General features: G+C 47.7%; 1 protein-coding gene across 2 annotated transcripts in view; it reads left to right on the forward strand.

Annotated features, from left to right (window-relative positions):
- The window catches only part of TC2N (tandem C2 domains, nuclear), a 54,737-nt gene that overhangs the window by 9,805 nt on the left and 22,117 nt on the right, over positions 1-22,815 (forward strand). The window contains exons 1-5 of one of the 2 annotated variants that reach the window (XM_018558515.1): positions 9,232-9,289; positions 9,524-9,642; positions 15,739-15,969; positions 17,498-17,668; positions 22,605-22,684. In XM_018558515.1, coding sequence (XP_018414017.1) covers positions 9,582-9,642; positions 15,739-15,969; positions 17,498-17,668; positions 22,605-22,684 — 543 coding nt within the window. In that variant the 5' untranslated portion in view covers positions 9,232-9,289; positions 9,524-9,581. Of the gene's footprint in view, positions 1-9,231; positions 9,290-9,523; positions 9,643-15,738; positions 15,970-17,497; positions 17,669-22,604; positions 22,685-22,815 lie in introns of those variants that run through there. The other variant, XM_018558514.1, reaches the window with a different exon arrangement.

Genomic DNA, 22,815 nt, shown 5'->3' on the forward strand with positions numbered 1-22,815 from the left:
GGGGTGTTTTGGAACAACGCAATGCACCAGTGCACCCAGTGTGTGCTAAATACAAGAATTACATGCAATTAGCGCACTTCTATGGTGTGAATGAGGTCTAAGAGCCACACGTGGAACAGGAAGGTCAAATGTTTAGTCCCCAATAGAACTCAGGCTAGGTTCACACCTAGGTGATTGCGCTGGTGAGCTGTTTTTGTGCGTTTTTGTTTGGGGCGACTTTGCTTTAAAAATCATGCGTTTTTCAATGCATAGAGAGGTCTATGAGACCCAAACCGCGCATTTTTCAATGCATAGAGATGTCTATGAGACCCAAACCGCGCGGTTTTCAATGCATAGAGACGTCTATGAGACCCAAACCGAGCGGTGTTTAATGCATAGAGATGTCTATGAGACCCAAACCGCGCAGTTTTCAATGCATAGAGAGGTCTATGAGACCCAAACCGCGCGGTTTTCAATGCATAGAGAGGTCTATGAGACCCAAACCGTGCGACAACCACCTGAAAATAGCTCCTAAAACCCAAGTATGGAGGTGTGGGGGAATGCAACAGCATCCATCTACAACTAAAAAATTCTAATTCAGATATTGCAGAATCCTGCAGCTTTATACCGCCTAGTAAGGTAAAGTTTTGTTATTTATAAAACATGTTTAAAGTGATACGAAACTCAGGAGGTAAATATTAAAAATACATTCAAGTACCTCAAATATTACCAAAAATGTATCTTATTTGTGTATCACTCGGCTGTAGATCCTCCAATCATCTCTGAATTGGTGCTGACACTGTCCTTCCTTCTGGAGGGGATACTGAGATTGTAGAGACATTGTAGCCAATATGAAATGTTAATGTTTATGGGTCATCAGCGGAGCATTTTGTAAATCTGCAGTTTTTGGTTTCCTGTAAATCTCGGGTTTCTGTAGCATTTTGTGAGCTCTAGGATGTTGCTTTGCACCTAAACACTGCAGATAATCAAAACAGCTGCATCCTGAGTGATTTGTTTTCCTGTTACATTGTATACCTGACTTTGGCTGACTCAATAACATAATGGCTGTACATAGTTGGTGACCTGCTGCCTGGCATACCCACAGGAGGTGGATATTTCTTTCAACAACCACATTACAATAACATATCGGAATGCGTATAGGTCGCGTGCGCTCAAACAATCAGTGGTAGATACAAACCAGCCCGAGTATGGATGGAGGTAATCTGGTGGATGATGTCATCGGAATGGTGATCTAATATCTATGCAAGCATCAATAACTACCTCGTACCTAACAATGTTTGTGGGTCTAATATCTGCATTCTTCATATACTGTAACTACTGTAGGGAGTCCATAACTATATCAATGTTTGTTTATGAGGATTGAGATTTAGGTATACGGTTTATGTTTTTTCACAACCATTAGTTGGTTATTAGTTGGTAAATATATATTTATATATTAATGAAACGAGAGGTTATTGTAAGTTATTTATGTGCCCATAGGTTCTCCTTGTTTGCATTCTATAAACTATAAACTGCACCTAGTTGTATGAATTTTGTTTAAGTAATTAGAGATATCTTATCTGGAACCAAGTTTAACCTTTTGAAGATCCTTGTACGGAGTGCCCCGGGTCTTCTGCCGAGTGCCCCGGGTCTTCTGCCGAGTGCCCCGGGTCTTCTGCCGAGTGTGCCCCGGGTCTTCTGCCGAGTGTGCCCCGGGTCATCTGCCGAGTGTGCCCCGGGTCATCTGCCGAGTGTGCCCATAGGTTCTCCTTGTTTGCATTCTTTAATACAATTTTATTTATGAGGATAGGACTATAAACTGCACCTAAATGTATGAATTTTGTTTAAAGGAGAACTATGGGGTTAAGGCTTTTCCCCATAGTTCTCCTTAGGGTAACGGGAGGACACAAACTAGCGTCCTCCCGTCACCCTAAGCTCAGTATACCGCGAGCTACAGCTTGCGGTATACTGAGACGCCATTGTATACCGCGAGCTACTGCTCACGGTATACTGAGACGCCGCAGCTGAAGGGGATCCTGACAATTATGTCTGGATCCGCCCAGCTGCGTGAGTGACAGCTGGCTCTGCCTATCTAGAGGCAGAGCCAGCTGTACCCGCCCCCTCCCCCGTCCGTTCCGCCAGTCAGCGCTGGCGGATCGGAGCGGGGAGGGGGGAATGCAGCCCCTCCCCCTGTCACGGCAGAGAGCTGTGACAGGATCGAGAGGTGTGCGAACGCCGGTATCTGTTCGCTCACCTCCCGATCTGCTGAGCCGACCTGTGACAGTCTCATTGTCACAGGTCGGCTAGAACTATGAGGTGAGTGAAAAGCACCCCCCCTCATAGTTCTCCTTTAAGTAATTAGAGGTATCTTATCTGGCACAAAAGTTTAACTTCTTGAAGAGCCTTGTACGCAGTGCGTCCAGTCTTTTACTGAGTGTCCTGGGTCCGAGTGCCCCGGCTCTTCTACTAAGCATGAATTTTGTTTAAGTAATTAAGTCATCTTATTTGGCACAAAGTTTAACTCCTTGCAGAGCCGTGTACTGAGTGAGTTGGATCTTCTACTGAGTCCCCTGGGTCTCCTACTGAGTGTCCCTAGTTTCCTGCTGATTACCCCAGGTCTTCTACTGAGGGCATCAGGTCCCGCGGAAAGTTGACCATACACCATACATGTAGTGCAATGGTCAGCCTCATTTGATATAAGTACAAGCCCGTCAGAATTTCAATGTGTGCCCACAGGTGCATCCTGATCTGTTGAGACCCTAGAAACAATTCTGCTGCACTGAACACCCCCACCATGAACACTCTTCTCTGCCCACCTGGCACCCATTAGCATACAAAACAAGACACTGCAAGCCCGATTTCAACATTCAGGACAGCACATTGCAAGTTTTGGACCTTTTCAAATCATTACGACATAACTGAGCAAAAGCCAGTTTTTAGATATTTGGTAAGAACCAGTAAGAATACAGAAATCCCTGGCTGCATGCTTGTTGCTCATTAGTGAACTATTAGGGTCAAGATGACAAAGCCGAAGCTGGCCCTTTAAAAAAAATAAATTGGTCCTATTTCCATCCGGATATTTGGCTGGTTGTCACCTCACTGAAGGTTTGTGTTTTCCTAGAGACGATCTACCCTGTTTATTTTGTGGTCCGGCAGGTTGTCAGTTATATAACGAGATCTGTTTCTTGCTAAGTACAGGTTATCTCAGCCTCTTATCTCAGTGTTATATTTTGGAATTTTTGCTGATTTAAGTGCAGAGAGATTTTTTTTTTTTCCATGAGGGATTTAGCATTGCAGGAGATAAGGCTGTGTATCTTGGCAGGGATTATATTTGAGTACTATACAGCCATGTGTGAGCGATGTAGAATTTTCCCTCACTGATACGTTCCCTGTTGCATCAGAAAAACTCTGTACCCTTGAAGGGGACCTGTCAGAACGGACATATGGGAGCTGCCATTGTTGACTTTCTTGAAGAAGGAGAAGCGCGCTCCAGTCATCTTCATCCTTGCTTCACTACTTGGCCAGCCACTGACCTGTATCAATCACATTCATAGCAGGTGCCCCAGAGCAGTGCCATTCACACTATAGCGACACATTTATTTCATATCTGTAAAAAAATAAGTCAAGGTAAATGTACTGGCTGTATTTTTCTATTTTTTTTTTATTTTTGCATATATCTACTGCTTGCTAGCCTTATATATATGCAAAGAAAGCTGAGGGTTTAGAAACCCTTTAAGGTGTCACGATCCCCTTAAACACTCTGTTATATGGATCTCAGCTGCGGAAATGTGTAAGTATTCTTGCGTCACTATACCTGGTGGAGTGTTAGGGGTTATAGCATTATTTGCCGTGATACGAGTGTAGATGGCTTGAGCCTCAAGGGTCTATTACTTCATAGACCCCCTTCAAATTGTACACAGTGAACTTAAAGGAGAACTATGAGATGAGTGATTTCCACTCACCTCATAGTTCTAGCCGACCTGTGACAATGAGACTGTCACAGGTCGGCTCAGTAGATCGGGAGGTGAGCGAACACATACCGGCGTTCGCTCACCTCTCAATCCTGTCACGGCTCTCTGCCGTGACAGGGGGAGGGGCTGCATCCCCCTCTCCCCGCTCCGATCTGCCAGCGCTGACTGGCAGAACGGACGGGGGAGGGGGCGGGTACAGCTGGCTCTGCCTCTAGATAGGCAGAGCCAGCTGTCACTCACGCAGCTGGGCGGATCGCGACGTCCATATCGGGATCCGCTCCGGCTGCGGCGTCTCAGTATACCGCGAGCTGTAGCCTAGAGCCTAGGGTGACTAGTTTGTGTCCTCCCGTTACCCTAAGGAGAACTATGGGGAAAAACACGGACCCCATAGTTCTCCTTTAATAGTATCTATGTAAACAGACTAGGTAGTGAAGATATCAATTGGGAGTTATGGAAGTATCAATTGTAATCATACAGTCCCATTAGTCAGGTATATTCACATATGATGGCATCAGCCAATGCGTAGATATATAAGAGGCTGCTGAATCCCCTTGAGGGGGTACTTGCGATTATGAAGGTCCGGACTGGACAGGAGGGTTTCCGGCTGAGTGTGAGGTCCCAGAGCGTCCGGGTGGGTAAGGTCGTCCAGCAGGGTTCCCAGGAGATAGAGGTGTCGGGGGGCTGCAGGGAGTAATCATACAGTCCCATTAGTCAGGTATATTCACATATGATGGCATCAGCCAATGCGTAGATATATAAGAGGCTGCTGAATCCCCTTGAGGGGGTACTTGCGATTATGAAGGTCCGGACTGGACAGGAGGGTTTCCGGCTGAGTGTGAGGTCCCAGAGCGTCCGGGTGGGTAAGGTCTTCCAGCAGGGTTCCCAGGAGATAGAGGTGTCGGGGGGCTGCAGGGCGCTGGGTCCTTTGGGGGTGGGGGGGGGAAATATCCTTTAATGTCACTTTACCACTAAATTGAGGAGTGGTAAACGTTTTTAAAGCGTTGTCGCCTATGGACAATTTTGGGCATGGTATTTGTTTGCGATTTCGCGGGCGACGCAATTTTAAAGCTTGACATGTTTGGCGTCTAATATTTTACATCACTTGTTTGTCTGATGAAGGGAGATCCTGTGAGACCCCGAAACGTTGTATCTTGTGTATCTTGTGTTTTGCATTTGCAACAAGTACGTAAACAAATAGACGTACTGGATTTGCTCTGGAGTGCCAGTGTCCATCTTTTACCTATTTACCCAACGTGACCCCGTCTTTTTGGATAATAATAAATAAATAAATAAATAAAAACATAATGAAGGGAAAACAGTTTTTTTTTCAACATGTTCGCTACTTTTTTATATAGTAGAAAATAAAAAAAACCCCAAGTGTTGATTAAATACCAGCAAAATAAAGTTCTATCTGTCCCAATAAAATGATATAAAATTAATTTCGCTACGGCGTTGTATGACTGAATAAAGATGTCAAAGTACCGCAGCGCTGAATACTGATAAAAAGGCCTGGACAGGAAGGAGGGGGGGTAAACAGCCCGCTCTTCGTGTGGTTTCATCAATCATCTTAGCAACTTTGTTATTCAACCAAAATTTCAGTCTCAACAAACACACACACGCTGATTTAATCCCAATTATTTCCCGCGTGTTATTACAGGCTCAGTGAATGATTACACAGCTGGGAGTGGGAGCTTAGCGCAGCCCATTTTGTCCTTATTCTCTCATTCTACTGATGCTTGGATAAACAATGGCATGGCCAGTCAGACGAGCCTAGGAGACAGGTTCTCTTTCCCACGTGCGGAGCATCCTGTGCGTTTGTCCCCCACAGCACCTGTGAACGCTAGTTACACCCTTTCCGCCAGCGAATGGAAAAATCGAGGTTCTCCCTTTAATTTGCACGCGAGCGGGGGGGACGAAAAAGACAAAAAGGAAATGTGAAAAAAATCAAAAAGCGAGAAGAAATATTGCAGCAACATGTTATCATAGCTCTGATGTGCAGAGTTTCCAAATGAAATGATTCAGCTGTGTTCAATGCAGAAATATTGGCACAGGTGTTTCAGCATTGTCTTGGTGGACAGAAATGTCACTGATATACGATGGCGTTGTTTTTTTTGGCAATAGAACGGATCGGGGATATGCAAGGTGACAGATGTGGGTTGGGTTGAGGTTTGGGGATTAAGGTTAAATGTTAAATTAACGTAGAATTAAGCTCTTGGTTGCTAGCAAGCCGTAGATACATGGAAAAACATTTAAAAAAATAAAAGTTACCAAAAAGGTAAAAATTTACCTGCGTCTCCGCCGCTCGTTCCCGTCCGAAGATCTGAAGCTTCATCCTGCACGGGCGCTCGATGATGGGGCAGGCGCATGCGCAGTAAAGATCTTCAGCAGGTAGAAGTGGAGAGACACAGTGGAGCTGAATGCACACACCCATGAGCGTGCACATTGGACAGACACCGTGGGACAGGAAGAGACAGGAACCTGTGCTGGATCAGAGACTGGTGTTCTATCGAGATTTCCAACTTGTCGAGATATCCAACTCCCGTCAGTGCGCCACCCAAGAGCAGTATAAAATTGTCCAATATGACGGGAGTTGGAGAACTCGATGAGGATTGCGATGCCACACAGGCGCACTTACGGCAACTGGGGAAGTCAATTTGAAAAATGCCAAAACTGGTGCACGCGCACTAGCGCCATCTTGTCGGTTGTGACGGAGGTAACGTCACGAGTTGGAGATCTTGATGAGCTGGCAAATTTTATAGAACACCGGCACCAGCGCTGGAGGGATTGCTGAATACAAGCGGGAGGAAAAAGATGATCGGATCAAAGAGTCTTCATTCAAGGTAAGTCCTTAAAGTAGCATTGTGGGGGGGACAATTTCATGTTCCCAACTTGGGCGGGGGAGTAGTCAAAAATGTGTGACTTTAATGTTCAAATACACTCCATCGATGGCTGCATGACATATCTCAGGGTGGGTTTCCTGATGGTGCCAACATTGGACCATGTCTGTGTAATGAGTATTAAAAAAGCCACAATCTCCATTGAAAGCCCGCGTGACAACACAGGAGCATAGTTGGGAGACGGGGACGCAGCATTGCATAAGGCTAATGGTGCAACACCGCAGCAATAATACAGTGAACAGGGCGGAAGATTTGCTGTCCTGCTTTATAATATCAACATTGGCCGTATTTGGTATTAAAGAACAGATTTGTGTATGTTGACACTTTGGTGGTTATGGAAACTCTCCTGTCATAGTGATGGACAGGAATGTGGAGAAGTACTTCCTCTCTGAGGTTTGGTGCTGTGCCATGTGAGCTGGCGGTTAGAAAGTTTACTTAACTGTGTCATCTTCAGTCACCGCACAGACAGAAATAAGGATGTTCCTTTCTAGCACGCAGTCCATTGATAGCAAGGGGATGAATGATAAATGATGCGTTCAGCTACATGCTGGGTGAAAGCCACTCGCACAGCATTTCCACCTCCAGATGTAGCCGAGAAGCATAGGAATTGCCTGTGCTCCTTGGCTCCATCTAGTGGCGGGAATAATCCCCTAAGTCAGAGCGGTGCAAACTCTGGCCCTCCAGCTGTGGTAAAGCTACAAGTTCCATGATGCATCAGTCTCTGGGAGTCATGCTTGTGGCTGTGAGCAGCTTGCAATGCCTCATGGGATTTGTAGGGCCGGAGTGTGCCCACTCCTGACCTAAGTGTATGTCTACACAAGCATTAAAAATTGTCTGCTTGCAAGCACTTTGAAAATGCAATTCTTCCTCGCATTCAAATTTCGTTATTTTGCAGCATAGGTGACCAGGGGTGTCCCGAGGCCGGGTGTCACCCCACCGTGTCGTCATCGCACGTGACGTCACCTCGTGCATGCGCAATGACGTCATCGCACATGCGCGACTATCTGATTGATGCATGCCGGCGGTCATCTTGGTGATGGACACTGGCAGAGAGAGAAGAAGACGTTGTCCCGGCGGGATGAGGTATGCCGCCGGGTCCCCTCCTCACTCCTGACACTGTCGGGGTCTCGGTCCATGACTGAGTGCCCGACTTTTTAGAGAGGGGTGACACCAAAATGACTGTTAGTCATTTTGGTGTCGTCCCCCTGCAATGGTGACACCCGGGTGTGGGCCGCACCCCCCTTGTGACGCCAACCTTGTGACTGCCCATCGGACCTAAGCCAGGAGACACATCATGTAAGCTGAAAAGGCAAGCAAATGTGCTTCATTGTTTGGAGTCACTTAATCCTTTCTCAGCGGAAGGAGTTTCCTGTGCCGCCATCCTTAAACGCTGCACTGCGTGTTATTTAAGATGTGACACAATGCTGCAGCTTCTGTGTATACTGTCACATAACGACATCATCATGCCCACGCAAGGTGGTTATTGGGCATTTCAGGGGTGGAACAAACATAAAAAATCCGTCCCAAGCTTGTCTGTTGTCCGTCTTAAAGCTGAACTCCGGGATCGGCAGATTTCGTCCTCATACAAGAGTCATGTGTATTCTTCCTTGAATCTCGGTGAGCTTTGTGTATTTCTTCCAGATCTGTGCAGTAATCCAGTGTGAGACTTGGGAGCTTCCTGTAATAAAGACTGTTCCCTGCTGCTCTCTCTCCTTGTGCAGGGTGACTGGTCCTGTCTCCGCCCCCTCCTGTAATAAAGACCACTCACTGCTGCTCTCTCTCTCATTGTGCAGGGTGACTGGTCTTGTCTCCGCCCCCTCCTGTAATAAAGACCGCTCACTGCTGCTCTCTCTCCTTGTGCAGGGTGACTGGTCTTGTCTCCGCCCCCTCCTGTAATAAAGACCGCTCACTGCTGCTCTCTCTCCTTGTGCAGGGTGACTGGTCTTGTCTCCGCCCCCTCCTGTAATAAAGACCGCTCACTGCTGCTCTCTCTCCTTGTGCAGGGTGACTGCTCTTGTCTCCGCCCCCTCCTGTAATAAAGACCCTACACTGCTGCTCTCTCTCCTTGTGCAGGGTGACCGGTCTTGTCTCCGCCCCCTCCTGTAATAAAGACCACTCACTGCTGCTATCTCTCTCATTGTGCAGGGTGACTGCTCTTGTCTCTGCCCCTGGAAGTTAAGAGTGGAATGGAAGTTTAAATGAAAGTTAGGTAGAGTTCAGCTCTAAAGAGAACCTGTCTTTTCATTTTCAGGACGTCCCCCGTCATGTTTTTTTGTTTTGTTTTGCTGTCTGCATGCCAGCTGGGCAGGTTCACGCTCTCTCTCTCCCTTTGTCTTTCGGGAAGCCCTTTTCCTGCCCTTTCGTTTGTGTCCATTTGATTCCAGTCCTATGTCTCAACAGCTAAATCTTCCAGTCTGTCGAAATCCCTCTGAGATAAGACAGGTATTTGTATTATCGCATGATTCATGGCTCGATTCTTCTATCCTTTCTTATTTCCTTATCTCTTCCATCACTGAGCCAAATGCACACAAACTCTGTGGCTCATTTGCATAGCCCCGCCTCTTCACTTCGCACGGGTCGCTGTTGAAATGCCATTATTTTTGTACAATATGTTTGTTTTTTTACGTGTTGTCTAAACTGCCAAACGCTTTAAAAGTGTCTCCCTCCGATTATTAGGACTGATTTACGGGGCATCCGGCCTCTGATCCGCGGATTACAGCCAACTACGCCTAGGATGGCGGCGGAATTTATAAAAAGTTGCTGCGAAGGGTGTTTTCAAAGCGAAGAGAAGAAAGGTGAGTGTGACGGATTATTACCAAGCATCGCTAATGGACTGTTATTATTACTTGCTTGCATACGCTGCCCATGCTTGTCTTGCATTTGTTATAATGTTTAAATTCGGCTTTTTCCGTTCTTACTTGCAATGCCATCACACCTTTCCCACACATTAATAGGAAACCTGTGCTGAGAGGGGAGCATAGGACCTTGCAGCACTGAGGTCATGGATTCGGATCCCAGCCAGGACACTATCTGCATAGTTGATTTATTTCTAAATCCGCTATGTAAATCACTATGTCGCCCAGAAGAAGAGACCCTGCGTGGCCCCCGAAACGTTGTCTGTTTGACGCATGTGACGATTGAATAAAAAGTGCTTTACTTCGTGCACACATCATCGAGTGCTGGTGACTTCTATTATGGACTGTATCTGACATGGCGCCATCCGTGTTGTCACTTCGAGCACCAACCTTTTACTCAAGGTCTGTACGCTGCATGGAGTGCAGGTGATTTCCTATTATCGATGTGTTGTAAAGTAGTCACCGCACCAAGCTCCCCCCCCTCCTGGGATGGACTACAATCTCATGTCTAGTTTACTAATTTGCATTGAGATTGTAGTCCATCCCGGGAGCGAGCTTGGAGCGGTGACTACTTTACAACACACACAGGGACCATGGGGAACAGACGTAGCCCCCCTCCAGAAGGAAGGACAGTGTCAGCACCCATTCAGAGATGATTGGAGGATCTACAGCCGAGTGATACACAAATAGGATATTTTTGTTAATAGTTAAAGGAGAACTATGGGGTCATGGCTTTTCCCCATAGTTCTCCTTAGGGTAACGGGAGGACACAAACTAGCGTCCTCCCGTCACCCTAAGCTCAGTATATAGAGAGCTACAGCATTACTGTCTGGATCCACCCAGCTGCGTGAGTGACAGCTGGCTCTGCCTATCTGGAGGCAGAGCCAGCTGTACCCACCCCCCACCACGTCCGTTCCTCCAGTCAGTGCTGGAAGATCGGAGCGGGGGAATCCCTGCAGGGAGCCGTGAGTGGCACTTACGGCTCTCTGCAGGGACAGGATCGAGAAGTGAGTGAACGCCGGTATGTGTTCGCTCACTTCCCGATCTACTGAGCTGACCTGTGACAGTCTCATTGTCACAGGTCGGCTAGAACTATGAGGCTGAGTGATTTTCACTCGCCTCATACTTCTCCTTTAAGGTACCTGAATGTATTTTTCAGATTTAACTGCTGAGTTTAGTGTCACTTTAAGCTGCATGTCAGTATGACCCAGCCGTCTCTTATCAGTGAAGTGGAAAGAAACTCAGCTGCGGCTAAACTCTTACGCTGGCTATGCCCTTATCATTTTTCTCATGGGTTCAACGTGGGTGGGAGGAAACCCCTGGGCCAGGCAGGTGCGCCCATCTATAATAATACCACTAAAGACCATCAGATTACTGCTCAGGATACATTACAAGCCATCTCAGTCCGTGACCATGACCTCATGTCCCACTTGTTGACTTTATCCTCCATCGAGAGACATAAAGGCCCATCTCATGTAATCATAAACCTGCCTGATAATATTGGTAAAAAAATATATTGTCTGTAACACCTGAATATCTTACAATAAAACCTGATTTGCGAGGAAAAAAAAAAATCCAGGAGTTTGAAGCCGTCCCAGCTTTATTCAAAAGTTACAATGATGGTTATGGCTGGAGTTCTGCTCATTGCCAGATATTTTGGCAAGTAATGCTGGGCACACACCTTACAACCATCGCAAGACTACGATCTGCCTATCTTGGACAGGCAGATCGTACTTGTGATGATCGCAAAGCCACGCCCCCCTGAGGGGCGGGCTTCCGATGACCGCAATGCCGAACGGGCAGTGTGCGCTTGCGCACACCGGCCCGTCCGGCTTTTATCTTACGAACATGCCACACACCCGCCAAACATCGTACGATGCTCGGTGGGTTTTCGAACATGTTCGTAAGTTTAAAGTCGTGCCACCTTACAGTAGCAGAGGTCGCACGGCTTCCACACACCTTACGATAATCGTACGACCGCGGGATTTCCTGCAATTATCGTACGGCTATCGTAAGGCACCCTTAAACAGTTCACATATATGGAAATGCGTCTTTCGCAAAAGAACAATTTATGGTCCTTCTATGCTATTTGAACTGATGGACGTATCATGCCGAGTGAGGTAAGGACATGTCTTTTGTTGATATCGAAAAAGTTTGACTCTAAAAAGTCGTCCCTTTCTCCATCTCAAAAGTATAGGAAGAATCCCCTTGTGTCCCATTGGTTAATCTCCATCAGCTGTGCTCATATGTAATTTGCAGCAGGAAATCCAGCCCTGTCTCTGTGCCAGCTGAAGACGTATTAAAATGTCATTAGTGACATTGTACCCGTGACGCAGGTGATGTAACCTCTCGCTGTACAAATGTGGCTGACTGGGAGAGTCCAGGTTTGCACAGCTATTTACTAAAGGAGTACATAGAGTACACACATATTATCACCTCGCTGCACCGCCTAACAGTGTCTCATCCGTCCTCCTCCGCTATGATCTGCTGCTGTCTTCAGTCTTCCTGCTCAGATTTAACTGTTTAAAGGTCTCTAGCAAAAGAACTGCTTTTTTTGTATGAAAGTGGTGAACTACAATCCGAATACCAAGTTATCCTGAAGAAGCAGGAAATAATTATATTCACCCTTATCTTACTTTTAATGTATCTATTCCAGACTGTTAACACAGCTCTGCGCTATAGGATTCATTTAAAGAGCAACACCAGCCACATGAAAAAATGTTTTACTAGCAGGAGTTTTTATTTAGATGATTCCCTGCGAGCACCTCACACCGCGGCCCCCCAGTTGGGTCTCACTTATTCTGTGTGCCTGACTCTTCTTACTTCCTCTTCTTCTCTCTCTGGAACAAGATGCCACCAGACCACGGGTTCCTCCGGTTCCACTTGACGGACAGGCCATCCATTTCTCTCCCAGGCTTCCTGAATACTGCTGCCACATTTGTGGTCCTCCCTGTAACATTGGTCAGCCTCCTGCTCCTACTGAAGCATTCACATTACCTTCAGATCAGTTGTTTCTTATGGTGCGTAAGGATCAATCTATGTCCACACAGGTGCAGGCCAGGATTTCCCACAAGGCCACCGAGGCCCGGCCTCGGGGCGGCAGGGCGCAGAGGGAGACAGCGGTGTCCTTGTGGGGAAGTTGCGGGCGCAGGCGCCCGCAATGAGGAAGCCGAATGTTCGTTTACATGTCATCTCGGCGATGTCGCCGAGATGACATGTAAAAAGTCTGCAGCTGGCCGGTCCGTCCTCCACTCCCCCCCTGCACTTACCTCTCTCCTCTGGTTCCGTCCTCCGGCGCAGTGAGCAGAGCGGCAGGGTTAAAAGTACCCCTGCCGTTACGCTCCGTGTAGACAGTGAGAGGGGAGAGCTGTGCTGTGCTCTTCCTCTCTCACCTGTCACAGATTTGTGCTAGAACTCCTGTATTGGAGGTGACAGGGTCAATAAAGAGAACCTGGCCCCTCCAATTGCTATCACACAGGGGATTGTTATCTCCTGTGTGATAGCAATAACGTTAGGTGGGGAAAAAAATGTAATTGATTTTGAAAAAAAATTATTAAAAAATAAGAAAATAATTATAAAAAATAAACAATAAGATAAAAAAATTATAAAAAAGTAAATAAGATAAATACAAATATAAAAAAATATTTAACAAAAATAAAAATTAAAAAAATAAGAAGAAATAATTAAATTAAAAATGATAAAAAAGTTACAAAAAATAAAGAAACAGTAAAAAAAATGTAAACTAACCCCGCCGCCATTCTCCATTAATGGGGAGGGGGGATGGTTGGCGGGGGGGCATATTACGGAACCTGGCCTTGGGGCGGTAGGGAGAGTAAATCCGGCCCTGCACAGGTGTAGGCAACTTGTGAACCATCTCTTTGCTGGAACTTTGTTTTGCGCAGAACACCCAAAAGCAATTCTCCATGTCAAAGTTCCAGCATTAAGGTGCCCATACACCTTACAATTATCGGACGAAACGTTTCGTCCGATGATCGAATAGTCGTACGATTTTCCTACGGCAGCCCCATCCTGCCCCGATGATCGCAAGAATAATTTAGCCGTAATTAAAGAAAAGCACCTGGACGAAATGCGGTAATTGATTTGCCGTATTTTCAGTAGCGCAAGCGCAGTGTAGATCGTATGACTTTTGACGGACGGAAACGCCAGCAACCTTACGACAATCGTACGATCTAGCAAAGTTTTCAAACATGCTTGACCGTCAAAAGTCGTACGATTTGTACAGTAATGTCGGTCGGACACTGCTATGCACACATACGATTATTGGCCGAAAAAGTCGATCGCATAGGAAAATCGTCCGATAATCGTAAGGTGTGTGGTCACCTTAAGTCTCACAGCATGAGCTAACATTCCAGAGGAACACTTTCTCCTCGGACAATTATTCCGCATGGAGTGACTCCCCTTCTCACCTCAACTCTACAGAGGAGGCACGCTCAACATCTCTCGTAGGGGGAGCTCAGCCACTGTGGTCATACTCCTCCATGGTCGCAGGAACCTTGATAACAGAGCAACTTCTCATTCACCTGTTCTTCAGAGAGACCAGAAACCCAACCACTCACCCTCCAGGTCTCTAAAGCCACCCCACCCATACTAACATGCTCTCTTTCTCTTGACTAATCACGGAGAGGGAAGGTCAGATGGGGAGTGTTGGAACGTACGACATTTTCATGAACTAAAACTGCAGAACGTCTATCTTCAAATATTGAATCTAAGATTGCATGGGTCATCAAAAGAAACCAGCTGTGTTTTAGAAGTGCTGGAGGCCATGTTATTCATCCCCGCAGGAGGCATGGCAAGCACATTCTACAGGGAGCTCCTAAAAGGTGAACTCCAGGTAGATGTAAAAGATACAAACCAATGCAAACCTGTGTTCAATAATGCATCAGAGTAAGTACCTGAATCTGACTTGGTATCAGCCTCTTTCAGGGGAGTGGGAAGTAGCACAAGAAGCCACTCATTTGTGCCGCAGTGCAGGAAGCATGCTCGTAGGCGGGAAGAGTATATTGACAGAGAGATGAGCTCATCAGTCTGCTGCTTCTCCTTTCACTGTCCAATCACAGGCTGGGGTAGGGACAAGTCCTGTAAGTGGTACTGAGCTGCTGCAAAGAAAAATCAGGTCTCCTGTCCTGCCAAAACAGGAATGTGCTCTGCAAATCTCAGGATAAGATGGCCAGAAATACAAATCCTTTAGCAGATAAACTCCATTATATTTATTTCATACTGTATATGTTTTCACTCCCTGCAGGGATTCCCCTCTCCATTCCTCCAGCGCTGACTGGAGGGACAGACGGGAAGGGGCGGGCACAGTTGCCTCTGACTCTAGAGAGGCAGAGTCAGCTGTCAATCAGTCAGAGGGGTGGATCGCAACAACATTGTTGGGATCTTACCCGGCTGCAATGTGGCTCTGTGCTGTCAGCATACATCGGGCAATAACCTGCTAAATGTTGAGCTTTGGGTCACAGGAGTATATTAGGAAATGTACTCAATGTTACTCAAAAGAGAACTTTTTGTCCAAAAACAGTTTGCCCATAGTTCTCCTTTAAGGGGGGTGAACAATGTGCCCTTAAAGGAGAACTATGGGGTCAGGGCTTTTCCCCATAGTTCTCGTTAGGGTAACGGGAGGTTACAAACTAGCGTCCTCACCCTAAGCTCAGTATACCGTGAGCTACAGCTTGCGGTATACTGGGACGCCGCAGCCGGAGCGGATCCCGACATCGGATCGGAGCGGGGAGGGGGGAATCCAGCCCCTCCCCCTGTCACGGCAGAAAGCCGTGACAGGATCGAGAGGTGAGAGAACGCCGGTATGTGTTCGCTCACCTCCCGATCTACTGAGCCGACCTGTGACAGTCTCATTGTCACAGGTCGGCTAGAACTATGAGGTGAGTGAAAAGCACCCGCCGCATACTTCTCCTTTAAGAATTCCGTTACATATACAATACATGTGCATATTCTTTTCTATTATCTCAATGGTACGGTATATGTACAAATCCTCTGTTTGACATGTTCTGCTCTTTCCAGCCTTGCCAGACTCAGGATGTGTAGAGGCCGCCAGGAAAGGATCGCACATCGTGGACCTCCCTCCGATGTCAGCTGTATCAATAAAACGGCAAGTCGGCTGTACGGAGGATTATCTGCTTTCCAAGCTGCCCACAGACGGAAGAGACGTCCCATTTGTGGTTCCGGCGTTCACCCCCTCCTATATTCAGCCGAGAAACCTGACCAGCCCCACCCACATGGAAGGACTAAAAGGCAAGTTTGTTTTCTGTGCAAGTAAAAAGGGATAAAATCTTCTCCGAGCAACTCTACGTATCTGTTGCTTCCAGTGAAGGCGACTCTGTACACAGGTGCCTGTTGTCTCTTGACAGCTTTGTGTCAGAACTGCCTAAGGATTGTGTCACAACTAGGGTTGCCACCTGACCGGGATTCACCTGGACAGTTCGGGTTTTGAATGCTGTGTCCGGGTTTATGGCAGCTGAATCCCGGACACAAGAGGTCAGGCAGACAGGGGCAACCAAAATTAAAATAGGGGCTACTGCCCCCCCCCCAATGAAAATAGTCTTGACTGTGATATTTACATATGAATGGGTGGCTATATTTACATATGAAAAAGCCGCAACTCAGTCTCCTACCAAAAATTCCGTGCATTACTAGAGTGTTTGGGTTTCGACGGAAGAAAAAGGTGGCAACCCTAGTCCCAACAGTGATTCTGATGCCCAACCCTGACCCTTTCAATCACTAGAATAGAAAAGGGTTAGAATCCCCATCTGTTGTTTCATATATCTTTTTCCTCTCTCCCGAAACTGACGGGTGCCCGACTTTTCAGAGGGGGGTGACACCAAAATGACTGTCGGTCATTTTGGTGTCACCCCTCCAATGGTGTCACTCGGGTGCGGGCAGGGCAGCCATCAGGGGGGTACGGCCGATACTCATGTAAGGGGCCCGGGCAGCCTGGGGGGCCCGCCCGGGTCCCTTACATGACTATCGACCAACGGTGAAGGGCGAGGAGGCGGAGGCCTGACCCCATCAGCGGCGCTGCTCGTCTGATGTCGGACTGGCCGGAAGTGACGTCACGTTAGTGCAGCAGATGAGGCCATGTGTGCAGGTAAGAGGAGCTAGGAAGGAAGGAAGGAAAGGAGGGAGTGAGGGATGCAGCCCTGACCAGCCCACCTGAGACCCCTTCAGAGCCCACCATAGACAGTCACAGATGGGCTGTGCAGCATCTATGGTGGGCTCTGCAGAGTCACTCTCAGGTGGGTCCTGCGTCCAGCGCGTCACTAAGACCTGCGTCCAGCGGCGGGTGGGGGTAGGGCCCGGCCTAAAGCCGTGTAAGGGGCCCCAAAATTTCTGATGGCTGCCCTGGGTGCGGGCCGCACCCCCCGCGTGACGCCACTGCCCTAACCTACAATCCCAGTAAAGTTTTAGGTTCCCATCACTTCCTGTCCTTGGGGCTATTGATTGTCTGCGTCTCCCCAGCGAGGACACCTGACAGGGGTCCTAACACTTCCCCACGATATCTAAAACTACAACAAATGTTGGGCTACTTTAATAATAAAATCCTTCAAAAATATTTGGGCTCAGTCATCATCCACCCGACACCCGAGACCTTTTCCGGTGAAAGGGATAACACCGCCTATACAAACAATATGAAGATGTACAGGACAATAGGTTTGTCATTCTTTTCTGCCTTTACGTCATGCTGATCCTCTGCAATGTCAGCGGTAAGTCCGCATCTTGTGACTCACACATCTGAGTGATGACTTTACCTTCTGTCACTCAGGATCTGCAAGGGCCACATTCACAGACAGGAAGACTGAACTGTCTGCCGCTTACCAGTACGGAGCAAACTTCGAAGTGGTGTACAATCCGGGCTACCTCCCGCAGGACATCTCACCCGATCTGAGCAGACGTGGAACACTGAGCCCAGATGTTGCCAGGATGTATGGCTCAGGTAAAATACCCAGAGACGGCTTATTTCAAGGGGAAGAACTGGACCTTGATCCAAAGCCACTGCTGAATGCCTTAGCAGCTGGAAAATAGGGATATTCTGTGGTAGAGGACAAGGGGAGATTCCAACTAAACTTTACATTTTCAGTTTAATACATTCCTGGTGCAGCAAAACAAAAGCTGTGCAAAGTCTTAAAATGTATTTTAGAAAGCAGCCACAGCCTGAGTAGTACAGCACAGCCACTCCGAGCATGCTGCAGATAAGGACGTGTGTGCTCTGTGTGAAAGCAGAGGAATCTCTGCACAAGTCCTGTCCCATCCCAGCATGCTCTAATAAGGATTTTTGCGTTCAGTGTGGAAGCAGAGGTCCCTCTGCATAGGTCCTCTCCCAGCATGCTCTGATAAGTATTTTTGCGTTCAGTGTGGAAGCAGAGGTCCCTCTGCATAGGTCCTCTCCCCTCCTAGCATGCTGCAGATAAGGACATTTGTGCTCTGTGTGAAAGCAGAGGTATCTCTGCACAAGTCCTGTCCCATCCCAGCATGCTCTAATAAGGATTTTTGCGTTCAGTGTGGAAGCAGAGGTCCCTCTGCATAGGTCCTCTCCCCTCCGAGCATGCTGCAGATAAGACATGTGTGCTCTGTGTGAAAGCAGAGGTATCTCTGCACAAGTCCTGTCCCATCCCAGCATGCTCTGATAAGGATTTTTGTGTTCAGTGTGGAAGCAGAGGTCCCTCTGCATAGGTCCTCTCCCCCTCCTAGCATGCTGCAGATAAAGACACTTGCGGTCTGTGTGAAAGCAGAGGTATCTCTGCACAAGTCCTGTCCCATCCCAGCATGCTCTAATAAGGGTTTTTGCGTTCAGTGTGGAAGCAGTGGTCTCTCAGAGGTCTGATAGAACCCCTAAGTCAGAACTAGCTCTCCAATCAGCGGGGAGCATGGGCCGTGCTGATTAGAGAGCTCTGAATCAGCACGGGGTGTGCCAGAAACCTGCAAAGAGACTACGGCTTTCCCTCAGAGAGCATAGGGATTTTCTCTACAGCATGCTGGCAGGGGGCAGGCGTTTCTACTCAGGATGTGGTGGTAGTGGGGAGGAGGAGGGAGCAGGAGAGTGGATTGCACTGTTGTTCCTGTGTGTTTCCACAGCTTAAGGGTGGCTCCATAGGACCCTGCAAGTGAAAGTAGCCCAACTAAAATAGGATATCAGAGCCAGTAATCAGGGGACCGGCTGATTCTGCAGGAAACTAATACTTTGAAACATCAAGGCACAGCATCCATTGTAAGTGATCTCATCAGCATTTGGTATGGCGTAAAACCTTTTGGCTCTGGTATCCCTTTAAAGCCTAATTTTGCCAGGGACCGTCCCCCCAACCCCATCGAGCCACACTTACACTGCAAGGGTCAACTGCTTGTTTAGGGGACCAATGTAAAGCGGTTTTACTTACCTGAACCCCGCTCCCCCGATACACCCCTCTCTCCCCACTGCTCAGGCTCGTGGACTGTGCCTCGGCTTCCTCATGTATAATAAAGGGCTATGACGCCTGCATTAAAATGTTAGGACATCAGCTCGCCTCCAATCCCCGGGCAAAAAGAGGCTGCAGGTGCTGGTCTTGGAGCCAGTGAGGATCGGGTAAGAAAAAGCCCTTTACAAAAGGTCCCCTGGACAAAAATGAGCAGTTAACCCTTGCATTGTGGGGGTAGCCCGCTTTTTAGGGGACCACTTCTCAGTAGTGGTGCTGAGTTTAATAGCGAGAGCGGCAGGAGAAGCGAGTATTCCATTTCGAGTTCAAAGGGCCATGCTCGCTTAATACTTTCTACTTATGCGACAGTCACATTGTGGTGAATAGAGATTACAGCTACATTATGACTTCCTTCATCCGGTTTCCCTGATACACTGTCCACACAGCAATCTACAGCAAATAACGAGCGATGACTTTCCTCTGATGATTCGGACATTAATCATGACAATGTTTGAACAGCTCACACAGGACTATGAATGCTGCTGCACATTCAGACAGAGGAATGACAAAGCCGGAGTGCAACATTAATTCAATGTTTCTTTGTGGTCAGGTGTATAAGGAAATAACAAGATAGTCAAAAAAAAAACAAGAAAAGGACAATTTCTGTTACTCAGATGAATAAAAAATACAAGCTGCTGAATCGTTTACTTGTATACCTGGCAGATGGCAGTCATGGAGCAACATAGAAAGGAAGTATCTTTTGCAGAAAGGTATCTCCTTGTAAATTAAAGGAGAACTGTGGGGTCAGGGCTTTTCCCCATAGTTCTCCTTGGGGTAACGGGAGGACACAAACTAGTGTCCTCCCGTCACCCTAGGCTGAGTATATAGGGAGCTACAGCTCCCTGTATACTGAGACGCCGCAGCCGGAGCAGATCCCGACATCGATGTCGAGATCCGCCCAGCTGCGTGAGTGACAGCTGGCTCTGCCTATCTAGAGGCAGAGCCAGCTGTACCCGCCCCCTCCCCCATCCGTTCCGCCAGCTGGAGCGCTGGAGGATCGGAGCGGGGAGGGGGGAATCCAGTCCCTCCCCTGTCACGGCAGAGAGCCGTGACAGGATCGAGAGGTGAGCGAACGCCAGTATGTGTTCGCTCACCTCCCGATCTACTGAGCCGACCTGTGACAGTCTCATTGTCACAGGTCGGCTAGAACTATGAGGTGAGTGAAAAGCACTCATAGTTCTCCTTTAAAACAAATAAATAACTTGTTGCAGACTAGACATGTAAGCCGCAGAAAAATTTGATTCGGTTATTTCGTTATTTCAGAATTCGGGATTCAGATCCGGAATTTAATTCGGTTCAGGTTTCGGATTAGGACCAAATCCGAATCACGTTTCGGATGAGTTTTATGAATATTCGTTGCAAATACCACAGAAACCCATATACAGATATTAATACTAAAGCTGAATCTCCCAGACCCGAATGGCATTCTGGATCCGAATTTCCGAATTGCATTAGGGAAGCTCCAGAAAGCAATACGGGTCTGGGAGCCATATACATATATTACTAAAGCTGAGTCTCCCAGACCCGAATGGCATTCAGTAGCTCCCTGAATGCAATTCTGAAATTTGGGTCAAGAATGCCATTTTGGGTCTGGGAGCCTCAGCTTTAGTAATATATGTATATTATAAAGGCTTCTCTGCCTTTTGGCTAAGATCAAGTGTAGTATCTGTTCTTATCAGTTCTAGAGGGGAAAAGCATGGACTGTCCTTGGGACGGACGGTTGCCTAGTACTCTCAGGAGTGAAGGTAGGTGCTTGAGGCGACTCCCTTTTAGAGGGGGGGGGTGTTTCCTCGGCACTATTGCCTACTGACTGAATAAGATGCGAAGCTTGGTCGAGGCTCGAGGGTTCGGGGGCGGCAGAAGCCCGTGGTGTTGTGCCCCCTGGGGGTGGCGTCCCAGGGGTGCGCAGAAAGTCACTTGGGTATGGGACCCCACATGACTCACTTTGCACTTGGTCACACACCACATTGCAATTTTCTGCACTTCGCCTCCAAGACAGGCCTTATGGCTAGTCTGGGGCAATATTTTTGCACTCCGGCCCCTAAGGCCTGTCAGAGTGGTGCACTGGCACTTTAGATTTATTTATGCACTCTATGCACGAATTGGCACTTTTTTATTTTACTATTTGACCCACAGATGCGAAAGGTGCAGGTTTCTTCGGGGCCTATTCCTGACGCTGGGAGGAGATTCTGTGCCTCGAATGGGGTTCTCTGTCTCCTCCCACCCAGGAGGTGGGTTTCTCTTCGGGAGATCCCACTTGCCTAGTACTGAGGGGGACCTGTTTCGGCAGGGCCCCATAGGAAATGGTCCACGGCCTTCGGGTTGGTGGACCACCAGTCTCAACCCCTGTCAGGAGCCTTGCGCCCCGGGGGGTCGGGAAAGTAGGTCCCTTCTTTTGAAGGACCTTGCACCCTTGTGCACGTTTTTTGTGTGCTGTGATTTCACGGTTCACTTTTTTTGTTCACAGGGGGAAGTTTTGATGCACGTCCACGGGCTTCGAAAAAAAAAATTATATGTATATACTGTTTATGGCTCCCATGTTGCCATAACGAAAGTTCATGTTCAGACCCATTCGGATGCATTAAAAGGAGAACTATGGAGGGGAGTGCTTTTCACTCACCTCATATTTCTAGCTGACCTGTGACAACGAGACTGTCACAGGTCGGCTCAGTAGATCGGGAGGTGAGCGAACACATACCGGCGTTCGCTCAACTCTCGATCCTGTCACGGCTCTCTGCCGTGACAGGGGAGGGGCTGGATTCCCCCCTCCCCGCTTCAATCGGCCAGCGCTGACTGGCGGAACGGACGGGGGAGGGGGCGGGTACAGCTGGCTCTGCCTCTAGATAGTCAGAGCCAGCTGTCAGTCACGCAGCTGGGCGGATCCCGGCACAATTGTCGGGATCCGCTTCAGCTGCGGCGTCTCAGTATACCGCGAGCTACAGCTCCCTATATACTGAGCCCAGGGTGACGGGAGGGCGCTAGTTTGTGTCCTCCCGTTACCCTAAGGAGAACTATGGGGAAAAGCCCTGACCCCATAGTTCTCCTTTAAAGCGAAAAACACATCCGATTGGCCAGAAAAGTCACATGACCGATTCAGTTTAGTTTTTGAACGAAATTCAGACTGGATTCTGAAATTTGGAAACAGAAATGCGGATTCGGACGCATTGGGATTCGGAAATTTGCATGTGTCCGAATTTCGGAAAATTTGTCCGAATTTTGATTCGGAACGAAACGAATCGCACATGGCTATTGCAGATGTGTGGATAATTTTCTGTACAACTTTATTATTTGTGAAGTAGCTGAACATAACAGAATTAGTGTTCAATCAAGGATTGCCAGGCTTTTGTCTCCCGGTCTTCTCTGTATCCGCTGGGAGTAACTCAATGTTGTAACTAAAACCTTTTATCTCTGGTTCTATTTCAGTCTGTGACTTGAGGAACATAAAAACACCCGATTCTCCCGGCCTCAGCACTTCCATGTATGATCTGAGCAGTCTTATTCAGGTAAAGATATAGATAGTCTGAAATAATTGGACATGTTCTAACCGGAGGCTTCTATGGAATAAAATACTTGATTGAAAGATGTTCAGGGCAGAGCGGCCTACGTAACTCACACACGTTCTGTGCTATATGTA

The sequence above is a fragment of the Nanorana parkeri genome, unplaced genomic scaffold (assembly GCF_000935625.1).
Source record: "Nanorana parkeri isolate BGI_ZX_2015 unplaced genomic scaffold, ASM93562v1 scaffold344, whole genome shotgun sequence".
NCBI lineage: Eukaryota > Metazoa > Chordata > Amphibia > Anura > Dicroglossidae > Nanorana > Nanorana parkeri.